The sequence below is a fragment of the Schistocerca gregaria genome, chromosome 3 (genome assembly GCF_023897955.1).
Source record: "Schistocerca gregaria isolate iqSchGreg1 chromosome 3, iqSchGreg1.2, whole genome shotgun sequence".
NCBI lineage: Eukaryota > Metazoa > Arthropoda > Insecta > Orthoptera > Acrididae > Schistocerca > Schistocerca gregaria.
Window position 1 is genome coordinate 612846547 of NC_064922.1, and position 23604 is coordinate 612870150.

The window sequence follows — 23604 nt, forward strand, 5'->3', positions numbered from 1 at the left end:
TCATCAGCCTTTCTTACCTCCCCCAGCTTCTTCCTCCACTGTTACCATTGAGTAGTACGAGTGGCTGGCAAAGTTAAACCCTCCCTAAGTGTTTTATGGGCCTCTGTATATTCTGTACTGAGAGCTACCACTTCTGAAAATAGCTACTGACCGACTGACCTTTCTTGTTTTGAGAAGCAGTATGGAGGAGGGAACATCCCGGACCATTGTTATCCTTACAACCTGCTTCTCCTTTCCAGAATACTAGGCCAATGCGACATTTGACAGTACTTATGGCCCATTTCTAACATTGAGCTAACACAAATGAGTACTGTATTGAATGCTGACTGGGCCTCGCAAACATTCTACGAGGATACTCTTTCCATTCACATTTAAGGGTAGATCTAAATGCAACATGAAGTGTCTCTCAGTTTCTTTGTTAACACCACAAATGTCTTTGTTGCTTGAGGGTAATAACAAGACATCTGATGCTCAGTTTGTGAAGCCGAATGATAGCTATAATAGGACTCTGATGTTGACCAATATGCAGCACACAATTAATAGCTGTGTAAAAGTATCAGTCCGAAGGCTGGTTATGGTACTGCTACATCAAGCACTATAGCCACTATAATGACCTCATCGTGGTGGATAGTGGTTGAGATCATAAAATAGGAAGGCCTTGCAATGCTATACACTGAAGAATGAAGAAGAATGAAGTCCCATGCTGCTTGACAGAGCGTAGGGGAACGATGCGGGAGACCCACACTGCCATACTAGGTAAGGTCCTAATGGAGATGATGATGATGATGATGATGATGACACAACAACACCCAGTCATCTCGGGCAGATGAAAATCCCTGACCCTGCCGGGAATCGAACCCGGGACCCCATGCTCAGGAAGCGAGAACGCTACCGTGAGACCACGAGTTGCAGACTGCTATAATCTACACAGTCGTAAATAAGTTGCATACAAATAAAGGCTCCATAAAATAGCAACAAACTGGTTCGATCTGCGCCCCAATTCTTATCACTGTTGCACTTTAAGAAGTTTAGTGCCCTCAACTTTTGTAACAGAACAGATACCTGTCAGTAATGAGCGTATTTCTAAAACTTTGAACAGTTATCTTACCAAAATTTACCATACATAAAAAACTCTTTTCTTTCTGTAAAGAGCTTAAAACCATTCTTATGAAACCGCTTCTGAAGCATTCTAAGTCATTGTAACTGACAAGCATAATTCTCAGGCTGGAGGAAGAACAAAAAGCAGTGGAGTCATCCTGAACAGCAAATAGTGTCAGAGTTACTACTGTGGGAAGAAAACACTATTAACCTTTTGACTGTTGTTGATGAGTTAGCTCATCATTCTCCTTTGCTGCTCATGATCTGCTGATGAGTTTAAGTATGGCTTCAAGGCTTTTCTTCTGTGCTACAGAAGAGTTAATTCAGAACTTCCTGCCAACCCCTGAGTACCAGTGATGAGTACAGATATGCCACCATTACAGTACCTCAGTGTTCTGATGAGTAAAAGCATAATGCAATACTTCTGCCCATTATCTCAGTAGCTCTTCACAGTTCTAGATATTGTGTTGCGTTCTGATACTTTGTCTGGAGTGATTTTTGTTTTGCCACATCTGACTACACTTCACATTTTACTGTTTATCGAGCTTCGCACCGCAGTGTTTTTATCATGTATTCTAAAAACAAAATGTCAACAAAATGTGGATGCATTGACAAAGAGATCAGGAAGATACAAAGAGGGACACTGAGGAAGAATTATTCGATGTTGAAGTAGGACCTTCACAGACTGAAAGCAACACTCCTAAGCAGGTTATGTCAGCAGATGTAACACTACAGTTCATGGGTGAATTGCCAGATGTCAAGTGCCCAACAGGCATATATTTTGGCAAACAACCATGTTGCCATCATCGGGTGTGCTTATGAACTGACTGACGGTGCCGGTGCTCACTTTTATCTCCTGCCCCTCTCCCTCTGATCAGCTGCTCCTATTGGCTATCTGCACCCAAAATCCCAACCTCTAATCCTTCTGCTGACACAGTGCTCCATTCTAGGTTCGTGCCCAGATGCACGTACTGGCGACATCAGTTCAATGTCTGATATCTCATTCCTCTTCTTGATCACTCTAGTAACGGAGCCCCATACCTTACTCAGGATGTACCTGCTATCACAATTTATCAGCAGTTCCCTTATTCAAATCTCAATAGATCCCTTAATAACACAGTCTCATAAGCTGCATGTCTGTTTCAGAACCTTGGTGTGGTCATGGGGCATTCCATGCGATTTCATCAGGCAATATTCTGTGACTGCCAACTTGTTAGGTTGTTCCAGTCTAGAGTGCTGTTGATGTTCCTGGCAACGATCTTTGACAGTATGCACCATCTGAGGTACTAAGTATGTCTCACAACATTGACCTGATAAGACCTCAGATTTCCATAGCCTATGATCATCTTTCACCCTAACAAGCAGTGCCCGAGTTTTTGCTGGTGGGCAGAAGACAGTTTTCATTTGGTTTTTCTGGAATATTTGTCCTATCTTCCCAGATAATGTACCACAAAAAGGAATAAATGCAATGGCTGCATCCTCCTGAGCATCCTCTTCTGGTTCCGTCAGTTGTACAGAAGGTATAAGACACAGGGCTCTCCAAATTTGCCACTCCTTGTTGTCATTCTTTTGGAAAACCTCCATCAGATGTTCAAATTCTTTGTTGATATTTTTGCTATCAGAATGGGTGAGAGTCCTATGCACCAAAGTTTTGAGCACACTGTTCCTCTGAGCTGGGTGGTGACAGCTGTCTAAGTAAGTACAGGTCAGTGTACATCTTCTTGCAGTACATGCCGTGGCCTAAAGCGCTGTATGCTCTCCTTTTAACCAGGACACTCTGGTGTATGGAAATGAGATGTACAAGGAAGTCACTTGGCTTGTCTCTTCATGTGGCTGCATGGTAAAAGTGTCATCTACATACCAGAAGAAACAAGTAGGTTTCCACTCAACTAATTCCAGAGCTTCCTTCTCAAAATATTCCATATACATATTGGCAAAAACTGGTGGAAATGGGCTCCCTATGGCTACTCTTTCTGTCTTCTCATAGTTACCATCGTCGAAAATAAAGTATGTCATCAAAATGTATCTAAAAAGGCTGCTTGTCTCTGTGTCAAATTTCTTGACAATAAGTTCTAGGGATTCCTGTAAAGAAACTCTGGCAAAAAAAAAGAAAGATAATGTCGAAACTCTAAAGGATGTTGGTATCTTTAAGCTTATTATTGCGGAATCCCCCTAAATCTACAGACTTGCAAATATGATATGACTACTTCCTGTCATAACGACTAAGCAAATCCTTTCAATACTTAGTGAGTATGTCAGAAGAACAAAGTTGCTGATAATGGGGTATAAAGGAACCCCATCCTTGTGAAACTTTGTCAAACCATAAAGTCCTGGTGGTACTGATACACTCTGTTTTGTTTTTTAACAACCTCTTCTGGCAAGTCAGATTCTTTGAGAAGTGGCACGGTCTTCCTCTCCACCCTCTTGGTCGAGTCAGTGTCGATCTTCTGGTATACACTGTCTTCTAACAGGCTCAGCATTTTCTCAGTGTAATCCTGGCGAGACAGGACCACAGTTGTGTTGCCTTTGTTGACTGGTAAGATCACAATATCAGGATCTCCTCTAAAGTTTCCTTATGGCTATCCTCATCTAAGGCCGTACTGACAACAGTAACTGATATGTGTCACCAGTACTGGCTGGATATTTTGTCCACATGAGAGAGAAATATGTCAGCATGTCATTACTTCTAGAAAATACACGCCATTGCAAATACTGCTTGCATACCTGTGCTGATTTGAAAGTAATCACTGCTCTCATGAGAATGCAAACAGGGTACACAGTATGCTGAAATTCCACACCGAGTGGGGAAATACAGGTAAAAGGTACCTAACATAAAGAAGAAATGGCAAGTCAGACACAGGATGCAGCCAGAAAGTAAATAGTTTCTGGGTGAAGTGTTCCTTAAGTGTGACAAAGATATCAAACCCCACTTCATATATAGCTGACGGACACGCATTTTACGAAAGTGCCAAACTCACAACTTACACCGTTTTCCATAACCAAGGTTCATACGGTGACTATGTACATCAGGACATCTCGATGACGGAGTCGCGCTATCACAGTTAGTGAAAAGCGGCAAAGATGACTGATTACTTATAGACGCAGGTTCAGCACAGGTGCAAGTCTAGTCAAGGAACTCAGCAGACAAGAGAACTTATACTCTTTCCAGTTGTTAGAGGATATTCCCTCATGTCTTTACCTCCCACAGAAAGCCTGATAGTGTAGAAATCTGGGATTCAGGCCATCAGAGGATATGAAATCACAATAAAATTTCACTGTCATCTGAAATATGTCACTGTCTAGTTCACTGGCCACATTCCTCAGAACAACTGGTATGTCTACTTTATTTCTATATCTTTCTTGATAGAGTGGGATAACTGCTAGATTACACCTAGCGCCAACTATGCAACTGATACCTTCAGAACCTGGGAAACTTGAGAATGTATATACTGATCAGCTAAACCATTATGATCACCTAATTAACAGGATGCTGGTACACATTTCAAACACAATATAACAGCGATTCTACACTGCATGGAGTTGACAAGTCCTTAATGGGTTTCCAAAGTTATGTCTCACCAGATGACTATGCATAGGTCACACAATTCCTATAAACTATGAGTCAGTGGTTTGTGGGTCTGGAGCTGGGATTACGGAAGTGTCCGATTCCACCCATCTGCTTTGACCCATGACGTCATCAATATGGTGGAAATGGCTACTCTAAGCGTCTCCAATATGGCCCCTATGATGTCACTACATACACACGGCAAAAAACACGAAAACACATATAAATAAGACAATAACATCGCCCTCCAAAAATAAAACCGCACTAATGGGACAACTGGGAAACTGTGGGTTTTAGCGACAAGCAAGCTTTTCTTTTTTTAAAAAAAAGAAAAACCAACAACCACAATCGTAAAACACACAACATTATGAACAAAATAAAAATTACAAAAATATACAGGAATTGGACACCTCCCTAGACCTATATAGGTCAACCATAGCTGACGATACCTAAACACCAACACTTACAGCAAAAACTACGGAGAATGGAAACAGACAATTCCTTTGACCACAGCTGACAATACCAAAACACCAATACTCGCATATTAAACTGTACGAAAATTGTAATCGGTCATTTACCTTGACCTATTTAGGTCATCCGTAACTACTGATATGAAAACACCAACACTTTCAACTACGAAAAACAGAACCAAAACCACAACACCTCAAAAAATCAATTGTAATCCCTATGTAAACTAACACATTCGATAAACAATAAATACATGAAACATTACAACTCGAGAAAAATAGACAAAAAAAATAATTAATTACCACCAACAAATTTTGGCGCTGTGAAGTAGGTTGGCCATCCCAAACACACACACACACACACACACACACACACACACACACACACACACACACACGACGCCATCAAATACAACATGTACAAACACAACCAGCTCATAAACTGCACGCCTTAATTTTGTCGCACACCACAATACCCTTATGTCATGGGTCAAAGCAGATGGGTGGAATCGGACGCTTTGGTTGACCCGACAATGATCCTAATATTCTGGCTCCTCATTGCATTTCTTCTCCAGTGTATAGCAATGAGAATGATGATCAAGTTGAGTAGAACCCCTGAGCAAATCTCACTTACATGTTGCAGGGGATAGTGTTCTAGAAGTTGCTGGTTAATGACTGTCAACATCCAACTACTACTTGGCATATATACACCCTGTTATTAAAAGCAGGTTTCACAGGGGATTGTATCTTCCTTATGATCCAAGTCCAACATGCAAGAAAATTTTTGCTTAATCTTATCCAAAGCATGCACGATTTTACAGTAACAGATAGACTTCTTAACAGTACTGACAACTCACTAGCTCAGGAATCCAGGTTTCACAATCCAAACACAAACATTAACCTATTTGTTGAATACTCTGCAGTGTTGGATATTTGGTGCCATGCCGGGGAGGAATATTAAATGCAAAGACTGCTAAGTATAAAGTGAAAATGACCCCACCATGCAGTTAATATACATGTAGGCTTAGAAATAAAATCTAGCACAATGTGTCAATTACAGTCAACAACAGACTACTAAAAATGTAGTGTCAGCTGATGTGCCTACATTTTGTCCTTCTGTGTTGAACTTTAGGTAGTATGGTTTAAAGGCACAAAAACATGGAAATTGGGTATCCTTCTTGCGGCAAGTAAGTACGTACACCAATCTGTAACTACTGCACTAATATTTCTTTACATAATAATGGAAGAAGAGCTATTTTGGAGTAACATTTACTCATGAAAAAGAAACAAAAAACTCAAAACAGCATTTTATATCAGAGGGGTAGAACTGTATAATAAATTGCCAAAGGAAGTGAAAAAGATAACTTAAAAACATTTCTTCACATGGGAAGGTCAAATGTTATTCACAAGTAATGCATATTACACAATTAAAGATTACTTAGTTTACTCAGAGAAGTGGACAGTAATAAAAGGGGATAACTACAGCACTTTGACATATTTCAGTACACGGTTATGACTTAGTGATTTCACAAGAATCATGCGTCAAGATGTCTAACGCATGATAGTAATGTTCCCTGGCTTAGATTTTCAGGTGGGCAGTAATTTGGAGTACAGAATTGAGGCAAGGGAGCATAGTAGCATGTTATCAGTCCACGAGTCATTGGTGGGTGTCTTAGTGAGAGTAGCACCGATAAAGAGTGGAACTATGATTTAAGGGGAGTTAGAAGAGTTTTTTTTCATATTTTCAGATTTGTATCTGATTATTAAATTTGCAGTTTTCCAAATAAAAATGGGAAGAATTTTATTGTGGATTGGTGTGTTACAAAGGTTAAATTTCCTGTTTGTATTGGTCATGCCCAGAAGATGATGGGCACCAGGTTGAGGAAGTTGAAACAAAGTTTGAACGACAAAAACTTTCTTATGGTAAAAACCATAAGAGGCAGGCTGACACAAAAATGGTTAATGAACTACAACAATATAATGGGGTAGCCATTATAAATAACACTGAGGACTTGAAAATGAAGCAGGCAATATGGGCTACCTTCTTCCACAGCCTGTCCAATGATGAAAAACTAGTACACCACCTTTGCGCACCTGGGCCTGATTCATGGTGCAATTACCACAATGCCCAGTACTCAAACAGATCATACAGCCATAAATATACCATCCCAGCAGCAGTTATGGATACCATAAAACCTGTTTACAGAGACCTGGTAAATTCTGAATTGCTGAAGAAGTGTCTGCATGGTCAGACTCAAAATCCCAATGCGTCATTCAATAATCTCGTATGGACTCGATTGCCAAAAAATGTTTTTGTTGGAATGAAGACACTAAAGTAGGAAGGGGTAAGGGGGGGTCAGTAATGCTGTTATTGCTTTTAATGATGGTAACACTGGTAGGGTAAAAGTGCTACAGCATATGGGAATTAATCCTGGAGCAAACTGCATTAGAGAACTTGAACGGGCGGACAAAGTACACATTGGTAAATCAGAGTATGCAGCACAGTTGGCCACTAAGAAGTCCAGAAAGAAGAAATAAACTTGGAAAAAGATCAGGAGGATAATATACAGTATTGTGCAGGGTGCTTCTGAGTGACTAAAAATAAATAAAAATAAGGCATATATTAAGTGAGCTAAACTCTTTTGAAACTTTAGAAGCAATTCCTGAAAATTTACATTTTCTGTTGCATTTTCCCCTAAATCTCAGAAACCACTTCGAGTAGGGTATTCAAAATAGTGTCCCTCAAGGATCAGTATTAGGACCCACTGTGTTTCTCCTCTATGTCAATGATCTTATGTACAACAAGTATTGCCAAACTACCCTCCAATTTTCAGACGATACAAGCTTCCTTATCAGTGGTAAAACAGAAGAAAAACTAAAAGACTCAGCTATCCAAACAATGAACAGTGTAGAACAGTTGTTCAGCTATAACAGGCTAATTATAAACAAAGAAAAGACAGTAGCACTGAACTTCTATAATGTAAAAGAAAGACGCAACCCAAACATACAAATAGAACTTACGGACAAAGTTTTTGAAAGTGTTGACAGCATAAAATTTCTGGGACTCTGGCTCCAGAACAAGACAAAATGGGAGGTACACATTGAATATTTGCAAAGAAAACTAAGCAAAACCTGTTACATGATAAGGATCTTAAAAACTTGTTGCAGCAAAGCCAGCCCGTTAAATGTATACTACTCCTATGTGCATTCTGTAATTAAATATGGCATAATCTTCTGGGGCAATGCAACAACAAATATTAAACTTTTCAGGATGCAAGAGAGAATGTTAAGAATTATTGAAAGGGTAAACAATACGAAATCATGCACACCCATATTCAAAAAACTGTCAGTTCTTCTCTTCTTTGCATTTTTATCTACAAAACATCAGTTTTCATCAAACAATATATTGATTGATAGACACCCAGATATCTTATTAAAAAATGAAGATTTACATGCATACAATACAAGGCAAAAATCTGACCTTCGTGACACAGGTGAGAACGACATTGTGCCAAAAAGGCACACTACATACTGGGATAAGGATTTACAATAATCTGCCTAACCATACTAAATCAGCAGGTAAACTCTGTAGTTTTAAGGCTGAAGTAAAGACATATTTAATTGATCATTGCTTTTACAGTCTGAAAGAGTACATAGAAGCCAAATAACAAAAATAAAGATGCATTATGAATATTCTACTTTGTATGTTGCCTCTAATGTTTGTTGTATGTATGAGTCTTTGCTAAATTACTTCAATATCTAGTCCTTAGGATTGCAATACAAACTGTATTTTATCTTGTAAATACCTAAACATGTCCAATATCCTTGTATATGCTCTATACATGTAGGATTTGAAGGACTAAATAAATAAATACAAATTTTTAGTGAGTAATAACATAAATGTCCTGAGCCTACTGAAATAAAATAAAAATATATAAATACGTATAATTAAAATTATTTAGGATAATGAACAAAAAAAAGTACACAAAATTTTAACCGTGTGATTAAACAATTGTATTTCTGAAAGCAGTGGCCGAAATGCAAGTATTGTAGTTCAGTAGACTCACAACATACAGTTTCATATCCTGTAAAAGTTTCATGTCAATGGCTACAGTGGTTCCTGAAATACAGCGAATCCAAGTCACTGAATTTAACATTGTCAGGATAGGGCATTCCAACTCCCCTTAATTTCAAGTCAGCATAAACTGTACAGACATCATCAGCAGGTTTCTTCAGTGTGTGGGCAGTGAAGAAGGAAACTATTTTATATTGCAAGTTATTTGAAACAATTTATGTATAAATGAAGGAACATTACACAATAGATATTACTGAATGAGGTAGTGCAGTTGCTAGGACACTGACTTCATATTCAGGAAGATGCAGCAACTTTGTCCCATCATCCTGATTTGGGGTTTTCTGGATCACTAAGGCAAATGGTTGGCTCTTCCATCTAATTACCTGTAGGCTACCTGTTATACCCTCTTAAAGCATGTTATGTATACTGTGTCCTATATTTTGGTGTATTGATAGGCACTGTATTACATTGGCAGATCCTATATTGTGATATGATCCTTGGATGAATAAAGATAAGCACATTTCAATGAATGTATTACGAGAATGTCTATATAGCTGTTTTATATAGCAATCAGTTCAGAGAGCTTGATTATTTACAATATCTGTAGAATACATATATAAGATACTTATATTTTTGAAAATAAATTGCAATACTTTTTGAAATAGGAATTTGCAGCTTCATAACATCACAACAAGGGATTGCAGCCTCATTTATAGCACATACACAACTTTTGAGACTTACCAATACACTGACTGTTTCATACATGCAATAACAAACATCTTTTGGTTTGTTTGTCCACATAGTATTGTGGATTCCAAGAACACTGAAATAACTATAAAAATGTTTGTAAAGGGCAGGAAATTCTTATTTCATTTGTATTTAACCCAAAAGAGTAGTAATAATAATATGCTACGTACAAAACAGTTACACGACTATATACCATAATAGCGACAATGTGATGGGAAACGGACGAACGATTTTGTGCAACGAACCGATGACGAATAAATGTTACAGTATTTCGGCAGAGTACAGTTCTATTTTGTTGTATAAGCGACGGAGTAGTAGTTGCATGTTCCCTCTAATTCCATCAGTTTGTAGCGGGAAATTTAATCATTACTATGTGCAATGTTGACTAGTTCATTCTTTCTTGTTGCTTGTATTTATCGTTTTGACCGCCAAATAAACTACAGTTATAATTAAATATTCAAAACAGTGCCTACCCGCAACAAACTATGTCAGTTTAAAGGAAAGTTGGATGCCTGTTCAACACAGTTCCTGTGTCGTATTTCTTGATATTTGTCAACCTAAGTTGGTCTACTCGCAAACTGAAATAAAGTTATTTATTGTCATTCCGTCCTCAGCATACTTGTCAGACCCAATTTTGTTTTACTCAGAGAAACAAATTATTTTTTGCTTTCCATATTTTTGTCAAAAATACCTGTGTATAGAGCATTCTCAAAGGTTTGACATAGTTGGATTGAACTAGAGGTTCGAAACTTATATCCTTAATGTTATGCATTGTCCACTTTGCGCTATTTCGATAGATTTCAAGTGCTCCACACCACGTTGATAGTCAAAACTCCTCCCGACTCGATGGAATACCGCGTGACACAACTCATCGAAAAAAAAAAAAAAAAAAATCAGCTGCGATATTTCGATATTATAAACATCGATTGTCAGTGCGGCCTGCAAGCAGGAATTGGAAGTAGAGTGGAATGTTGTGATGGGAAGAGAAGTTGACAAGTAGGGGAGAGGGAAATGTTTTGGTGTCAAAACGTTCATGTTTTAAGAGACTTCGTCGGCGTGTACTTAAGAACAGTGTTGTTGAGGATTTGATGCTGTAAATTAACCTGCCTGGGAAGGTAATATTAATTAGCTGTTTGTTAACGAGATATTCACACAGAACATGTGAATAAAAAGACGAGCGATTATTCTTATTCAGAGCGTTCCTGACATAGTATCCTTTTAGTGGTTTCCATTTTCCCAGCAACTGAAAAGGACTGGACTATGACACTGTAGCTGTCATAATTTATTAGCAATGTCCACTTGTCAGAGAAATGCGATGTAATTAATAGGGTAGACATTGATATTTTGCCAGTTGTCATATTCATCCAAATGCGTTATTCAAATTTTCACACACATAGACTGTAATTCAAAGTACTTTATGAATATTTCAAACCTTTGTGATCGACACATGGTGTATCTGTATATCCTGTAGACTGCGCGCGTTATGTCACAAGGAAGAACATTATTACAATCCCCCTTAACATATAAGGACTGCAAAAATACGTGTTTTGAAGTGAAAATCATTGCATCAGCATAGCGATACATAAAAAATTCATCGGAAATTCAACTTGATCTAAACCAGTTTTATTAGAAGTATGTCATATTGTCGAGAATATCAAGTAGTGCACAGGTTTTGCTGCCACCCCTTAATTACTGACACCTTTGATCAAATTCATTGAGATGCAGCAATGGTTCAAATATTGAATCCTGGTAGATGTATTAAGTTCAAATACGCATTCTACTGTTTTGAGCAAGGCCTTTTTGTTGTTTGCCTAAATTGCTCGTGGTAAATGTTGTAAGAGTTCCTTCAACAAAACCAATGCACATGCCGTCACTCAAATTTCTACATGTACATCCATACTATGGAAACCACCGTGTTGTGTATGGGAGAGAGTATGTTCCATTGTACCAGTTGTTAGGATTTCTTCCCGTTCTGTCCACATTTGGAGCACAGGAAGAGATCATTTGATTGCATCTGTGCTGTAATTATTCTGATCCTTTCCTCACAATCCCTATGTGAGTGATAAGTAGGGGGTTGTAGTGTATTCCTAGAGTCACCATTTAAAGCTGGTTCTTGAAACTTCGTTAGACTTTCCCAGGATAGTTGGTCTGTCTTCAAGTGTCTGTCAGTTCAGTTCTGGCTAACTTATGCACTTCATGAGACATACATGTTGGAGAGGCATTAATTTCGGTTTTCCTTTCATTTTGAATGTGACAACTATGTCATGATCTTTGTACAACTTTCACACACATGACCACTGTTTCTGGCTGCTGATGCCAGACTGCAAGCAACTGTGCATGATGGGAGAAGCAATCTGGACTGTGGGTGTAAGGAGGAGGCTGGGGCAGGGAGGGGTACAGATAGTAGGCTAGGGGTGGGGGGTGGTAAAATGCTGCTTGTGGGATCATACATGGATGAGCTGGTGAGAGGGTAGGACAGATAGGTGCTGTCGGGAGGTTAGACAGGGGAGGGGGGTCGGAGCAGAAAAGGAGATAAGTAAAAAGTCTGTCAGTGCTTTGGCGGACTAGAAGGCTTGGTACTGGGTAGTGCTGGAGTACGAACAGGGAAGGGGATGGAGGACAGTGACTAATGAAGGTTGAGACCAGAGGGGTTATGGGAACATAGGATATATTGCAGGGAGAGTTCCCAACTGCACACTTCAGAAAGCTGGTGTTAAGAAGGATCCAGATGTAACAGGTTGCGAAGCAATCATTAAAATGTAAGACGTCGTGTTGGGCAGCATGCTTAGCAACTGGGTGGTCCAGCTGTTTCGTGGTGACGGTCGTCAGTTGCCATTCATGCAGATAGACAGCTTGTTTGTTGTCCTGCTTATGTGGAACACAGCACAGGGATTGCAGCTTAGCTTGTAGATCATGTGACTGGTTTCACAGATAGCCCTGCCATTGATGGGGTAGGTGATGCTTGTGACCAGACTATTGGTGGTGGGAGGCTGTTCGAGACAGATCTTGCATCTAGCTGTTTTAGAGGGATATGAGCCATTAGGCAAGAAGTTGGGAGCTAGCGTGGAGTAGGTATGAATGAGAATATTGGGTTGGATTGATGGGCAGTGGAATACCATTGTGGGGGCAGTGGAAAGGATAGTGTGTATGACATTCCCCATTTCAGGGCATGACCAAGAGGTAGTTGAAACCCTGGCGGAGAATGTTATTCATTTACTGCAGTGCTTGGGAATGACGTCTGTGACCAGATGATGGGACTTTGTGAGGTGGTGGGTGATTGGAGAGATAAGACGTGGGAAATCTGTTTCTGTACAAGATTGGGAGGCTAGTTTTATTCTGTGAAGGCTTCAGTGAGAACCTTGGTATATTTTGAGACAGACTGCTTATCATTATGGATGTGATGGGTACTGGTGGCAAGGCTGTACAGAAGGAACTTATTGTTGTGGAATTGGTGGCAGTTGTCAAAGTGGAGGTATTGCTGGTGGTTGGTATGTTTGATATGGCTGGAGGTGCTGATATAGCTGTTTTTGAGATGGAGTTCAACATAGTGTTAGGTGGCTTGTTGGATTGATGAGGACCAGGTGAAGCGAATGGGGGAGATAATGTTGAGGTTCTGAGGTATGTAGGTATGTTGTTCTCTAGATGATCAATGAATAGGTTGGCATAGGATGGTGCAGTGTGGGTGCTCATTGCTGTACTGCAGATTTGTTTGTAGATTATACATTCAAAGCTGAAGTAATTGTGGTTGAGGATATAGTTGGCCATAGTGACCGGGAATGAGGTTGCAAGTCAGGCATTGGGGAAATATAGTGTTTTATAGCAGCAAGGCCATGGGTGTTGAGTGTGTAGGGAGGTGGTATCAACAGTAGTGAGTTTGGTGGTAAAGGAACTGGAACATTGGATAGCTGGTGGAGGAAATGTTGATGTATTCTATAGAGGAGGAGAGGTTAAATGTTACAGGCTGAAGGTTTTGGTCCACAAGGGCAGAGATGTAGGGGCAAAGTAACCAGCCACAGTGGGGAGTCCTGGGTGGTTGGGTTTATATACTTTAACAAGCATGTAGAAGGTAGGAGTGCAGGGAGTGGCAGGGGTGAGGAGGGATATATACTCTGGGAGGAGGTTGTGGAGTGCTTATAAGGGTTTGAGGAAAGATTAGAGATCCTCTTGGATTTCTGGAATGGGGTCACTGTGACAGGTTTTCTAGATGCACAAATTTGACAGCTGGCGGAGTCCTTCCACCACATAATCCTTGCGGTTCAAAACTATAGTAGTGAAACCTTCATCAGCAGATAGGATTATAAGGTCAGGGTCAGTTTTTAGGTGGTGGATTGCAGTTCTTTGTGCAGATGCAATGTTAGCTTGCATTTTGAGGGATTTGGGGAATGATGGTGAGGCAAGGTTCAAGGTTGAGAAATTCCGGGGGGCTAAGAGGGGTAACTGGGGGCTGTGGGGTGGATCACAGTCGGATGGAGGAATGAACTGAGTCAGGCAGGGTTCAACACTGGTTTTGTGTTGAGTCTGAGGGGTAGGATTGGTGGCAAAAGTGTGTCAGTGATAGGGGTTGGGAGAAAAAGAGAAGGTATTTAACAAGTCCAGCATGATTTAGTTTGGGAGTGAGACAAAAGTAAGTCTTTTGGAAAAGACAGATACTTCCGTGGGACTAAGGCTTTTGGAGGAAAGGTTAATGACTATGTCTCAAGTCTGTTTAGGTTCTGGATTCTATGTGTTGGCGGAAAGGAGTTTTTGAAGGTGTTGTAAATACAGCACGTCTGCAAGATAAGTTTTGTCAGCTCTGAGGGGCTGTGAAGGATGTTTGGAGGCGGTTGTAGAGATGGTGGATAGTGGAAGTCCGAGGCGAGAGTAGGTGGTGAACAGTTTTAATCTTCGAGGATTTTTTTTTTTTTTTTTTTTTTTTTTTTTTTTCCGCGTTCTATTGCATGGTGGAAATATTATTCTGGCAACACCCCCAGGCTAAGGCTAAGCCACATCGCTGCAATATTCTTTCTCCTGGGAGTGTTAATTGTGCAAGTTTCACAGGAGAGATTCTGTGAAGTTTGGAAGGTAGGAAATGAGTTACTGTCAAAAGTAGAGCACTTGCCCCTGCCAAAAGTAGACCACTTGCCCGTGAAAGGTGAAGGTCCTGAGTTTGAGTCTTGGTCCAGCACACAGTTTTAATTTGCCAGGAAGTTTCACCTCAGCGCACTCTCTGCTGCAGAGTGAAAATTTCATTCAGGAGCTGAACAGATTGGAGAGTTTCTTGAGGCTGCTATAGTTCCTGAAGACCAAGAGTTTGTGTGAGAGATGGGATACAAGAATTTGGGATTGCACAGCAGATAATATGGCTGGAGAGGAGGTACTGCAAGGAGGTTTGGGCCTGATTTACATGGTTTTGCAGGACTAGGTTGGTGTGGGTTAAGGCCTGGCAGAATCTGAATAGGTGGAGGTCGTGTGGAAGGAAGGGTTGCTGCCAGAAGTGGGTAATTTGATAGTATGACTATTTGGAAGGATTCCATGAGCCAGGCAGCAAAGCAGGAACAGAATGTGGGACTGGGTTCTGTGGAGATATCAGGAAACTTTCCTGTATTGGCACAGATGGAAGGAGCAGGGATCCATGGTGGAGGATAAAAATGCATAAATAATGTAGAAAACTGTGCAAAATTTTTTAAGAAAATATACCAAAAATATGTGGGAAAAATCTCATACAGCACAAACAGCTGAAGTATGGGAAAACAAGATGAAACCTGAGGGCGCAGGGCTGACAGTGACAGGCGAAAATGAACTGGCATTGAAGTGAAAACACCTTGAGATCAAAGATAGAAATAAATGAAACAACTATAATGTGGATTGCAGGTCAGTGGGCGGATATGAATGAGGAAAGGGGGAAGCAGAAGTGACTAGATTAGTTAGGTTAGTATGTGCAAACTGGAGGGGGAGAGAGAGAGAGAGAGAGAGAGAGAGAGAGAGAGAGAGAGAGAGAGAGAATGAAGGGGTTGGTAGGATGAGGTAAAAGTACACGTGGCACAAGAAAGTAGAGAAAATAACATGCTAAAGTGACAGAGGAAGAGTGATCCATTTGGAGGTCTAGGATTAATGATATTGGCTGGAGTAATGTGGGACCTAAAGTGCAGCACAAACAGTTAGCACATATGTACCATAAACATCATCAACAATAACACTTTATTATCCTCCCCATAGTCCATGCCAAAAAACCTATCAGTATCATATTTATGTGGCCTTACACTCTCAGAATAATGACATTTATCTCAATGAGCCACCATAAACTTCACAATTACAACCCTGATTTGGCTTGAAATGTCTCATCCATGTCCCTCTTAGTCCTGCAGCCTCCCATTATGATGGAAGGTCTAACTGTTAATTCTTGATCTCTTACTTGTTACACAACAGTAATGTTTCAGAAGATTTATAGGGAGTGCACTCTTTCATTTACAGCAGTTAAAAAATGTGTGGTTTAATTCAAATATGTCGTAGTGCTCTTGACAGTGGTACATAGGATGTCTCAGACCTACAATCAGAGATATTGTGTTGTCTGATGGGCTGTTAAGTGTCTTTGAAATAGTGGAAATCACACTCTTCAGAAGAAAAGAGTTGTTGTGGTCTTCAGTCCTGAGACTGGTTTGATGCAGCTCTCCATGCTACTCTATCCTGTGCAAGCTTCATCTCCCAGTACCTACTGCAACCTACATCCTTCTGAATCTGTTTAGTGTATTCATCTCTTGGTCTCCTATGATTTTTATTGTGTAGTTCATGTGAAGAATCAACTATTAAAAAAAACTTTGGGCAAAATGGACTTTGCATTTGTTGAATGCTGACAGAAAACTGATACTGAAACAAATTTCTCATAAATTTGTACTGTATACAAGATAATTAACCAGTCTGTACCAGAAACAATTTATCAAAGCAGTGGTGGCTAGCCAGTATCTTTGCAGAAAACCAGGTGAAATAGGTGTCATCTATTGGAAAGATAATGGCCTGCATTTGCTGCTATACAAAAGCTATTTTTCTTAAATTTAACCATGAATAAGTAAAACAATTGACAAATGCTGCGACAATCTCATGCACCATATGAATGAATAAACAAATATGAGAAGTGGCCGGCAGCCTCTGTCTTCCAACTGTTTCTCACAACTGAAGAAATCTGTACCTGGAACACAATTTTTTTAAGTTTAATGAAGAGATTGTAGCAGTTGTATGTGTGTCTTGTGAAGACCTTACAAAATCACACTTCAGTGATGTAACTGGAAAAATCTGGACTAAGTAAAGGCTGCGGGAAAAATTTTTTTAACTGAAAATTTGGAGCAAGGTATGCTCAGCATCTATATCTATGGCAGAGCAGGATGTAGGTTCGGTTTGTGAAGATCAACCTTATCTGTACACTCTCACTTGCACCCCACTGGATCACCTACAGTGTTCACAAATGTATATGACATGCATTTGCAGGTGAAGCTGCGAATAAAAAGCTAATAATACAGGGTGATTCAAAAAGAATACCACAACTTTAGGAATTTAAAACTCTGCAACAACAAAAGGCTGAGCTAAGGGAGCTATAAAGTTTCATTTAGTTGTACATTTGTTCGATTGAGGCGCTGTTGACTAGGCGTCAGTGTCAGTTGATGCTAAGACGGCGACCACTCAACAGAAAGCTTTTTGTGTTATTGAGTACGGCAGAAGTGAATCGACGACAGTTTTTCAGCATGCATTTTGAACGAAGTATGGTGTTAAACCTCCTGATAGGTGGTGTATTAAACGTTGGTATAAACAGTTTACAGAGAATGGGTGTTTGTGCAAAGGGAAAAGTTCTGGACGGCCGCCAGGCAGCCCGTGACAGAGCACTTCATCACTGGCCTCCAAGAAGCCCTGATCTTACCCCCTGCGATTTTTTCTTATGGGGGTATGTTAAAGATATGGTGTTTCGGCCACCTATCCCAGCCACCATTGATGATTTGAAACGAGAAATAACAGCAGCTATCCAAACTGTTACGCCTGATATGTTACAGAGAGTGTGGAAAGAGTTGGAGTATCAGATTGATATTGCTCGAGTGTCTGGAGGGGGACATATTGAACATCTCTGAACTTGTTTTTGAGTGACAAAAAACCTTTTTAAATACTCTTTGTAATGATGTATAACAGAAGGTTATATTATGTTTCTTTCATTAAATACACATTTTTAAAGTTGTGGTATTCCTTTTGAATCACGCTGTATATATGTGCAGAAAATTAACTGTAGTGAAATTTTTAAAGGAAGTTCTTACTTACGAACCAAGGGTGTGGTGATGGGAAGTCCATTATCACCAGCATGGCAAACTGATATATGGGACACTTTGAACATCCCTTCTCTCTCTGTCCTATCTGCCAAATTCACACCAGTGTGTTTCTATCGATATGCTGACAGCGCTTTTGTGATCTGGAAACATGGAATGAAAACACTTGAGAAAGAGGGTCAGCTATCTTCCCTTGACAAGTCATTGGATCACAGTGTATATAGAAAACTGATGTACACTGACCTATGTTCTTGCCTCAAGCTATCACCATTCATCACAAATATACTTTATGTGAAAGACTAGTCCATAGAACTTAAACATTTTCAGACAAGGAGAACCTCACCGAAGATTTGCATACCTAATAATTGTGTTTCAAAGGAGTGGGTACTCAGATTGTCAAACTGAGCAGGTGTTACAGTCAAAATTAACAACACCAGAAAAATAGGTTGAGACTGTGACAGAGGAAGAGAAGGCAATACTAGCTAACTGCCTTATGCTGACCCAATATCCAGAAGATTGATAGACTTCTTTGGAAACATGGAACCCAGCGTATTTCTTTCCCATTAGAAAAGAAGAGAAGTCTTCCTTGCAATGTTAAAGACAATCTGGGTCTACAAAGGCCATGTGTAAATTACATTCCATGTGAATGTGACATTTCTTACATGAGGCAGACTATTAGAACAGTTGAGGAGAGATGCAAGGAACATCAGCAATACAGCCCACTAAAACAACTAAGCAAATCAGAGGTAGCTGAACATTGCCTCAAATATAATCATGACATGAAATATGATGAGACTGGTATTGTGGTGCAAATATGAAGTTTTTATGTAAGTGTAGTCAATGTATGTACTGCAATAAAAATATTGGAAAATCTACTAAATAGGGTTGGAGGTGCCAATATGAAGAAACTGTGGGGTCTGGTGCGTAATGAAATCTTCCTGGCTAACAAAACAATCTTTGTTCCTTTTTTTTGTTGTTCTATCAGTAAGTCATTCAAAGTGGCCTCTAGCTCTAGATTAACTGAGATGTCAGTAACAAAGTTATTTTAGATGAAGTGCAAAAGAACACTTTATACACTTCGCCAAAGAACTGTTGCAGTCACAGCTGACTGAGAAATTGTCACAATCTCTCTCTCTCTCTCTCTCTCTCTCTCTCTCTCTCTCTCTCTCTCTCTCTCTCTCTCTCTCTCTCTCTCTCTCCCCCCGCCCCCTCCCCCACCCCCCTGCCCTCACCCCTGGGGGTAAGAATAAGCCCGAGGTATTACTGCCTGTAGTAAGAGGCAACTACAAGGAGTCTCACGTTTCGGCCTTTATCTATGGTTCCCTGTAGGGTTTGTTTTTACCGAAGAGCAAGCCAGTTGGGGAAGGGCACCTTACATGGTACATCGTGTCCATCGTGCCTTGAGATCTGTAGCCCACTTTTTCGCCATCGCATTGCAGTCGTGCTCATCCTCCATCTCTTCAGTGAGGAACCTTCCTGGGTGTGTTTTCCACCATGCACTATCCAGTGCTGCTTTCTGCACTGACGATGACCATGGACTTTTTTGCACCTGATATCCAGCATGGTAGCCAGTCCATTGTGGTGGGGCCGCCGTGTACCCTGTTGGTTGTAGCCCCCGGACAACACGGGGATCGCTCTCCTGATGCCTGTGACGTTAACTCCCCACACATGTCAAGAAGTAGATGCCTGTCACCCTGGGGCATCTGGACTCCCAGCAATGGCTATCCTGCCAGGTGGCCTTTGCTGCAGCTGGGTGGCACCCATGGGGAAGCCCCCTGATTGGAGTGGGTGGCATCAGGGTGGATGACGTGCAATCAAGCATACCACATCATCACTTGCTGGTTATCAAACACCAGCAGTCTCTAAGTGTTCTAAGTCTCAGTACAATGCAAGGAAGTATGACACTAATTCATTCCCCTTCCTGGCAACACCATGGGACGAACGTCAGGCTAAGGATGGCAGCGAACCTTATTAACCCCGGCACCTTGTATGTATGAGAACTGATGGGGACACATTTGTATTGATGAAGCCACAGTTTTTTGTAGACCATTTAGAGACAAGTTTGGGGAGGTGGAGGGCTTGTCCAAAATGCGCTCAGGGTCAGTCTTGATAAAAACAGCATCCTCTGCACAGTCATGGGCATTACTCTCTTGTGACAAGCTGGGGGATGTTTCTGTTACCATCGTGCCCCATAAGGGCTTAAATATGGTCCAGAGTATTACATTCCACAGGGAAATTCTTTTTCGGTCTGATGACAAGCTGCGTGCCAACTAAGAGCGACAAGGTGTACATTTTGCCCGAGAAGGTCAAGGTGATGGTCTACCTCTATGATGTAAAGCCATATGTCCCTCCCCCTATGCAATGCTTTAGGTGCTGGAAGTTCGACCATATGTCTTCCCGCTGTACTTCCAGCGTCATATGTCAAGATTGTGAATGTCCATCACATCCCAATACTCCATGTGCCCCTCCTCCCATCTGTGTCAACTGCAGAGAGCATCATTCTCCTTGCTCGCCAGACTGCAGGATTTTACGGTGTGAAAGGAAAATAATGGAATACAAGACCCTGGACCGACTGACCTACACTGAAGCTAAGAGGAAATTTGAGTGTCTACATCCTTTGGCTATGGCCTTCTCTCATGCCGCCACTATGAGAACAGTTGTAGAAGTGTCCAAAAGTAGCTGTTCGTAGAGCTCCACGGTCATCCTCAGTCCCAGAGACTGACCCAGTCAAGCCCTCCCAGCCAGAGAAACCCAAGGAGCAGTGAGAAAAATCCAAAAAGAAGACCCTCAATACCAAGGGGACTTGCAGTGGCACTCACACCAGTGCTACCTACAAGCTTTGCTTCTGAGCATGAGGTGGAGATTCTGGCGTCTGCTGAGGACTTAGATCTCACCAGACCCTAAGACACCATGGTTACAAACTGATCAGGAAATAAATCGGTGGCAGCAGGAGACCCTGAGGCATAAACTGCCTCATTTAATGTTCCGTGCCTTCCCAGCCTCATGACCATTTCATCCTCCAGTGGAATTGTGGCTGTTTTTTCCACTGCCTGGCTGAGCTATGGTAACTGTTAAGCTTTACACCTGCCTTCTGCATTGCCCTCCAGGATACCGTGTTGTGGAACCCTATCCTCCGCAGCTATAAGGGATATTACAGGAATCTTAGCGACTATAATCGAGTGTTAGGTGGAGTTTGTGTCTATGCCCTGAACTCAGTATGCAGTGAACCTGTGCCCCTTCAAACCCCTCTTGAAGCTGTGGCTGTCAGGATAACGATGACACAGGAAATAACTGTCTGCAATTTATATCTTCCTCCAGATGGTGCAGTACCCCTGAACACATTGGCTGCAATAATTGATCAACTCCCTAAACCTCTCTTACTTTTTGGAGATTTTAATGCTCATGGCTTGTGGCACCATGCTTGCTGTCTGAGGCAAAAACATCGAAAATTTACTGCCCCAACTCGACATCTGCCTCTTAAATACTGGTGCCCCACACATTTCAGTGTGGCACATGGTACATATTCGGCCATTGATCTCTCGGTTTGCAGTCCTGGCCTTTTCGCATCTATCCAGTGGAGAGCACTTGACGACCTGTGTGGTAGTGACCACTTCCCCATCTTCCTGTCACTGCTCCAGCAACAGGCCCACAGTTGCCTGCCCAGATGTGTTTTAGACAAGGCAGACTGGGAAAAACTTTCATCTCTGCTGTCACCACTCCTGTCACCATGCTGTCTCCCCCCCACCTGTAACATCGATGTGATAGTTGAGCAGGTGACTACAACTATCATTTCTGCTGCAGAAAACGCGATTCATTGCTCTTTAGGGTGCCTGCGGCGAAAGGCAGTCACTGAAGCAATTAAGGAGTGTTGGTGAGCTCTACAACAGCATAAGCGGCATCCTTTCCTGGAGCACCTCATAGCCATTAAATGGCTCCGTGCCCATGTTCACCATCTTATCGAACAACGGAAGTAGGAGTGTTGGGAGAGATTGGGTGCCATACGTCACCTTCCCAAGTCTGGGCAAAGATCAAACATGTTTTCAGGTACCAGACCCCAACAGGTGTTCCCGGTGTTGGCATAAATGGTGTGTTATCTACCAACTAAAACACGATTGCTGAACACTTTACTGAGCACTATGCTTGTGCCTCTGCACTGGAGAATTACTCCCCCCCCCCCCCCCCCCCTCCCCCAAGCGTTTTGCATTCTCAAACAGCGGCTGGAAGGGAAAGTGATTTCGTTCACTACACGCCACAGTGACTCCTATAATAGCCCATTTACAGAGTGGGAGCTCCTCAACGTCCTGGCACATTTCCCTGATACAGCTCCTGGGCCAGATTGAATCCACAGTCAGATGATTAAACTTCTCTCATCTGACTACAAGCAACATCTCCTCGCCATCTTCAACTGGATCTGGTGCAATGGCGTCTTTCCATTGCAATGGTGGGAGAGCACCATCATTCCATTGCTCAAACCCAGTAAAAACCTGCTTGATGTGGATAGCTATTGGCTCATTAGCCTCATCAATGTTCTTTGTAGGCTGCTGGAACGTATGGTGTGTTGGCGGTTGAGAATGTATGGTGTTTTGGCGGTTGGGTTGGGTCTTAGTCATGTGGCCTACTGGCTCCATGTCAGGGTGGCTTCCGCCAGGGTTGCTCTACCACTGATAATCTTGTGCCCCTTGAGTCTGCCATTTGCCATCTTTTTTGATTTACAAAAAGTGTATGGCATGACCTGGCAACATCATATCCTTGCCACATTATACGAGTGGGGTCTCAAAGACCCGCTCACAATTTTTATCCAAAATTTCCTGTCGTTTTGTACTTTCCATGTCCAAGTTGGTGCCTCCCATAATTCCATCCGTATCCAGGACAGTGGAGTCCCGCAGGGCTCAGCACTGAGTGTGTGTCTATTTTTAGTGGCCATTAATGGCCTAGCAGCAGCTGTAGGGCTGTCGGTGTCCCCTTCTCTGTATACGGATGACTTCTGCATTTCTTACTGCTCCTCTAGTACTGGTGTTGCTGAGTGGCACCTACAGGGAGCCATTCACATGGAGGAGTCATGGGCTCTAGCTCACGACTTCGTTTTCAGCTGTGAAGTCGTGTGTCGTGCACTTCTGTCGGCATTGTACCATTCATATGGAACCGGAGCTTTATCTTACTGATGGTCCACTCACTGTAGTGAAGGCATATCGATTCTTAGGACTGGTTTTCAATGCTTGGCTACCTCACCTTCGTCAGCTTAAGCGGAAATGCTGGCAGCGCCTCAGTGCTCTCCACTGCCTGAGCAACACCAATTGGGGAACAGATTGCACTATGCTGCTGCAGCTCTAGAGAGCCCTTCAATCCCACCTTGACTATGGGAGTCTGGTTTGT

General features: G+C 41.6%; 2 protein-coding genes across 2 annotated transcripts in view; one reads left to right on the forward strand and one right to left on the reverse strand.

Annotated features, from left to right (window-relative positions):
• LOC126354157 (uridine diphosphate glucose pyrophosphatase NUDT14-like) overlaps positions 1–10814 on the reverse strand; it is an 83369-nt gene extending 72555 nt beyond the window's left edge. The window contains exon 1 of the mRNA XM_050003573.1: positions 10644–10814. Coding sequence (XP_049859530.1) covers positions 10644–10724 — 81 coding nt within the window. The 5' untranslated portion in view covers positions 10725–10814. The remainder of the gene's footprint in view (positions 1–10643) is intronic.
• A 37-nt stretch (positions 10815–10851) lies between these two features.
• The window catches only part of LOC126354158 (syntaxin-7), a 65628-nt gene continuing 52875 nt past the window's right edge, over positions 10852–23604 (forward strand). Inside the window, exon 1 of the mRNA XM_050003574.1 lies at positions 10852–11067. The gene's annotated coding sequence lies outside the window, so the exon portion shown is untranslated. The remainder of the gene's footprint in view (positions 11068–23604) is intronic.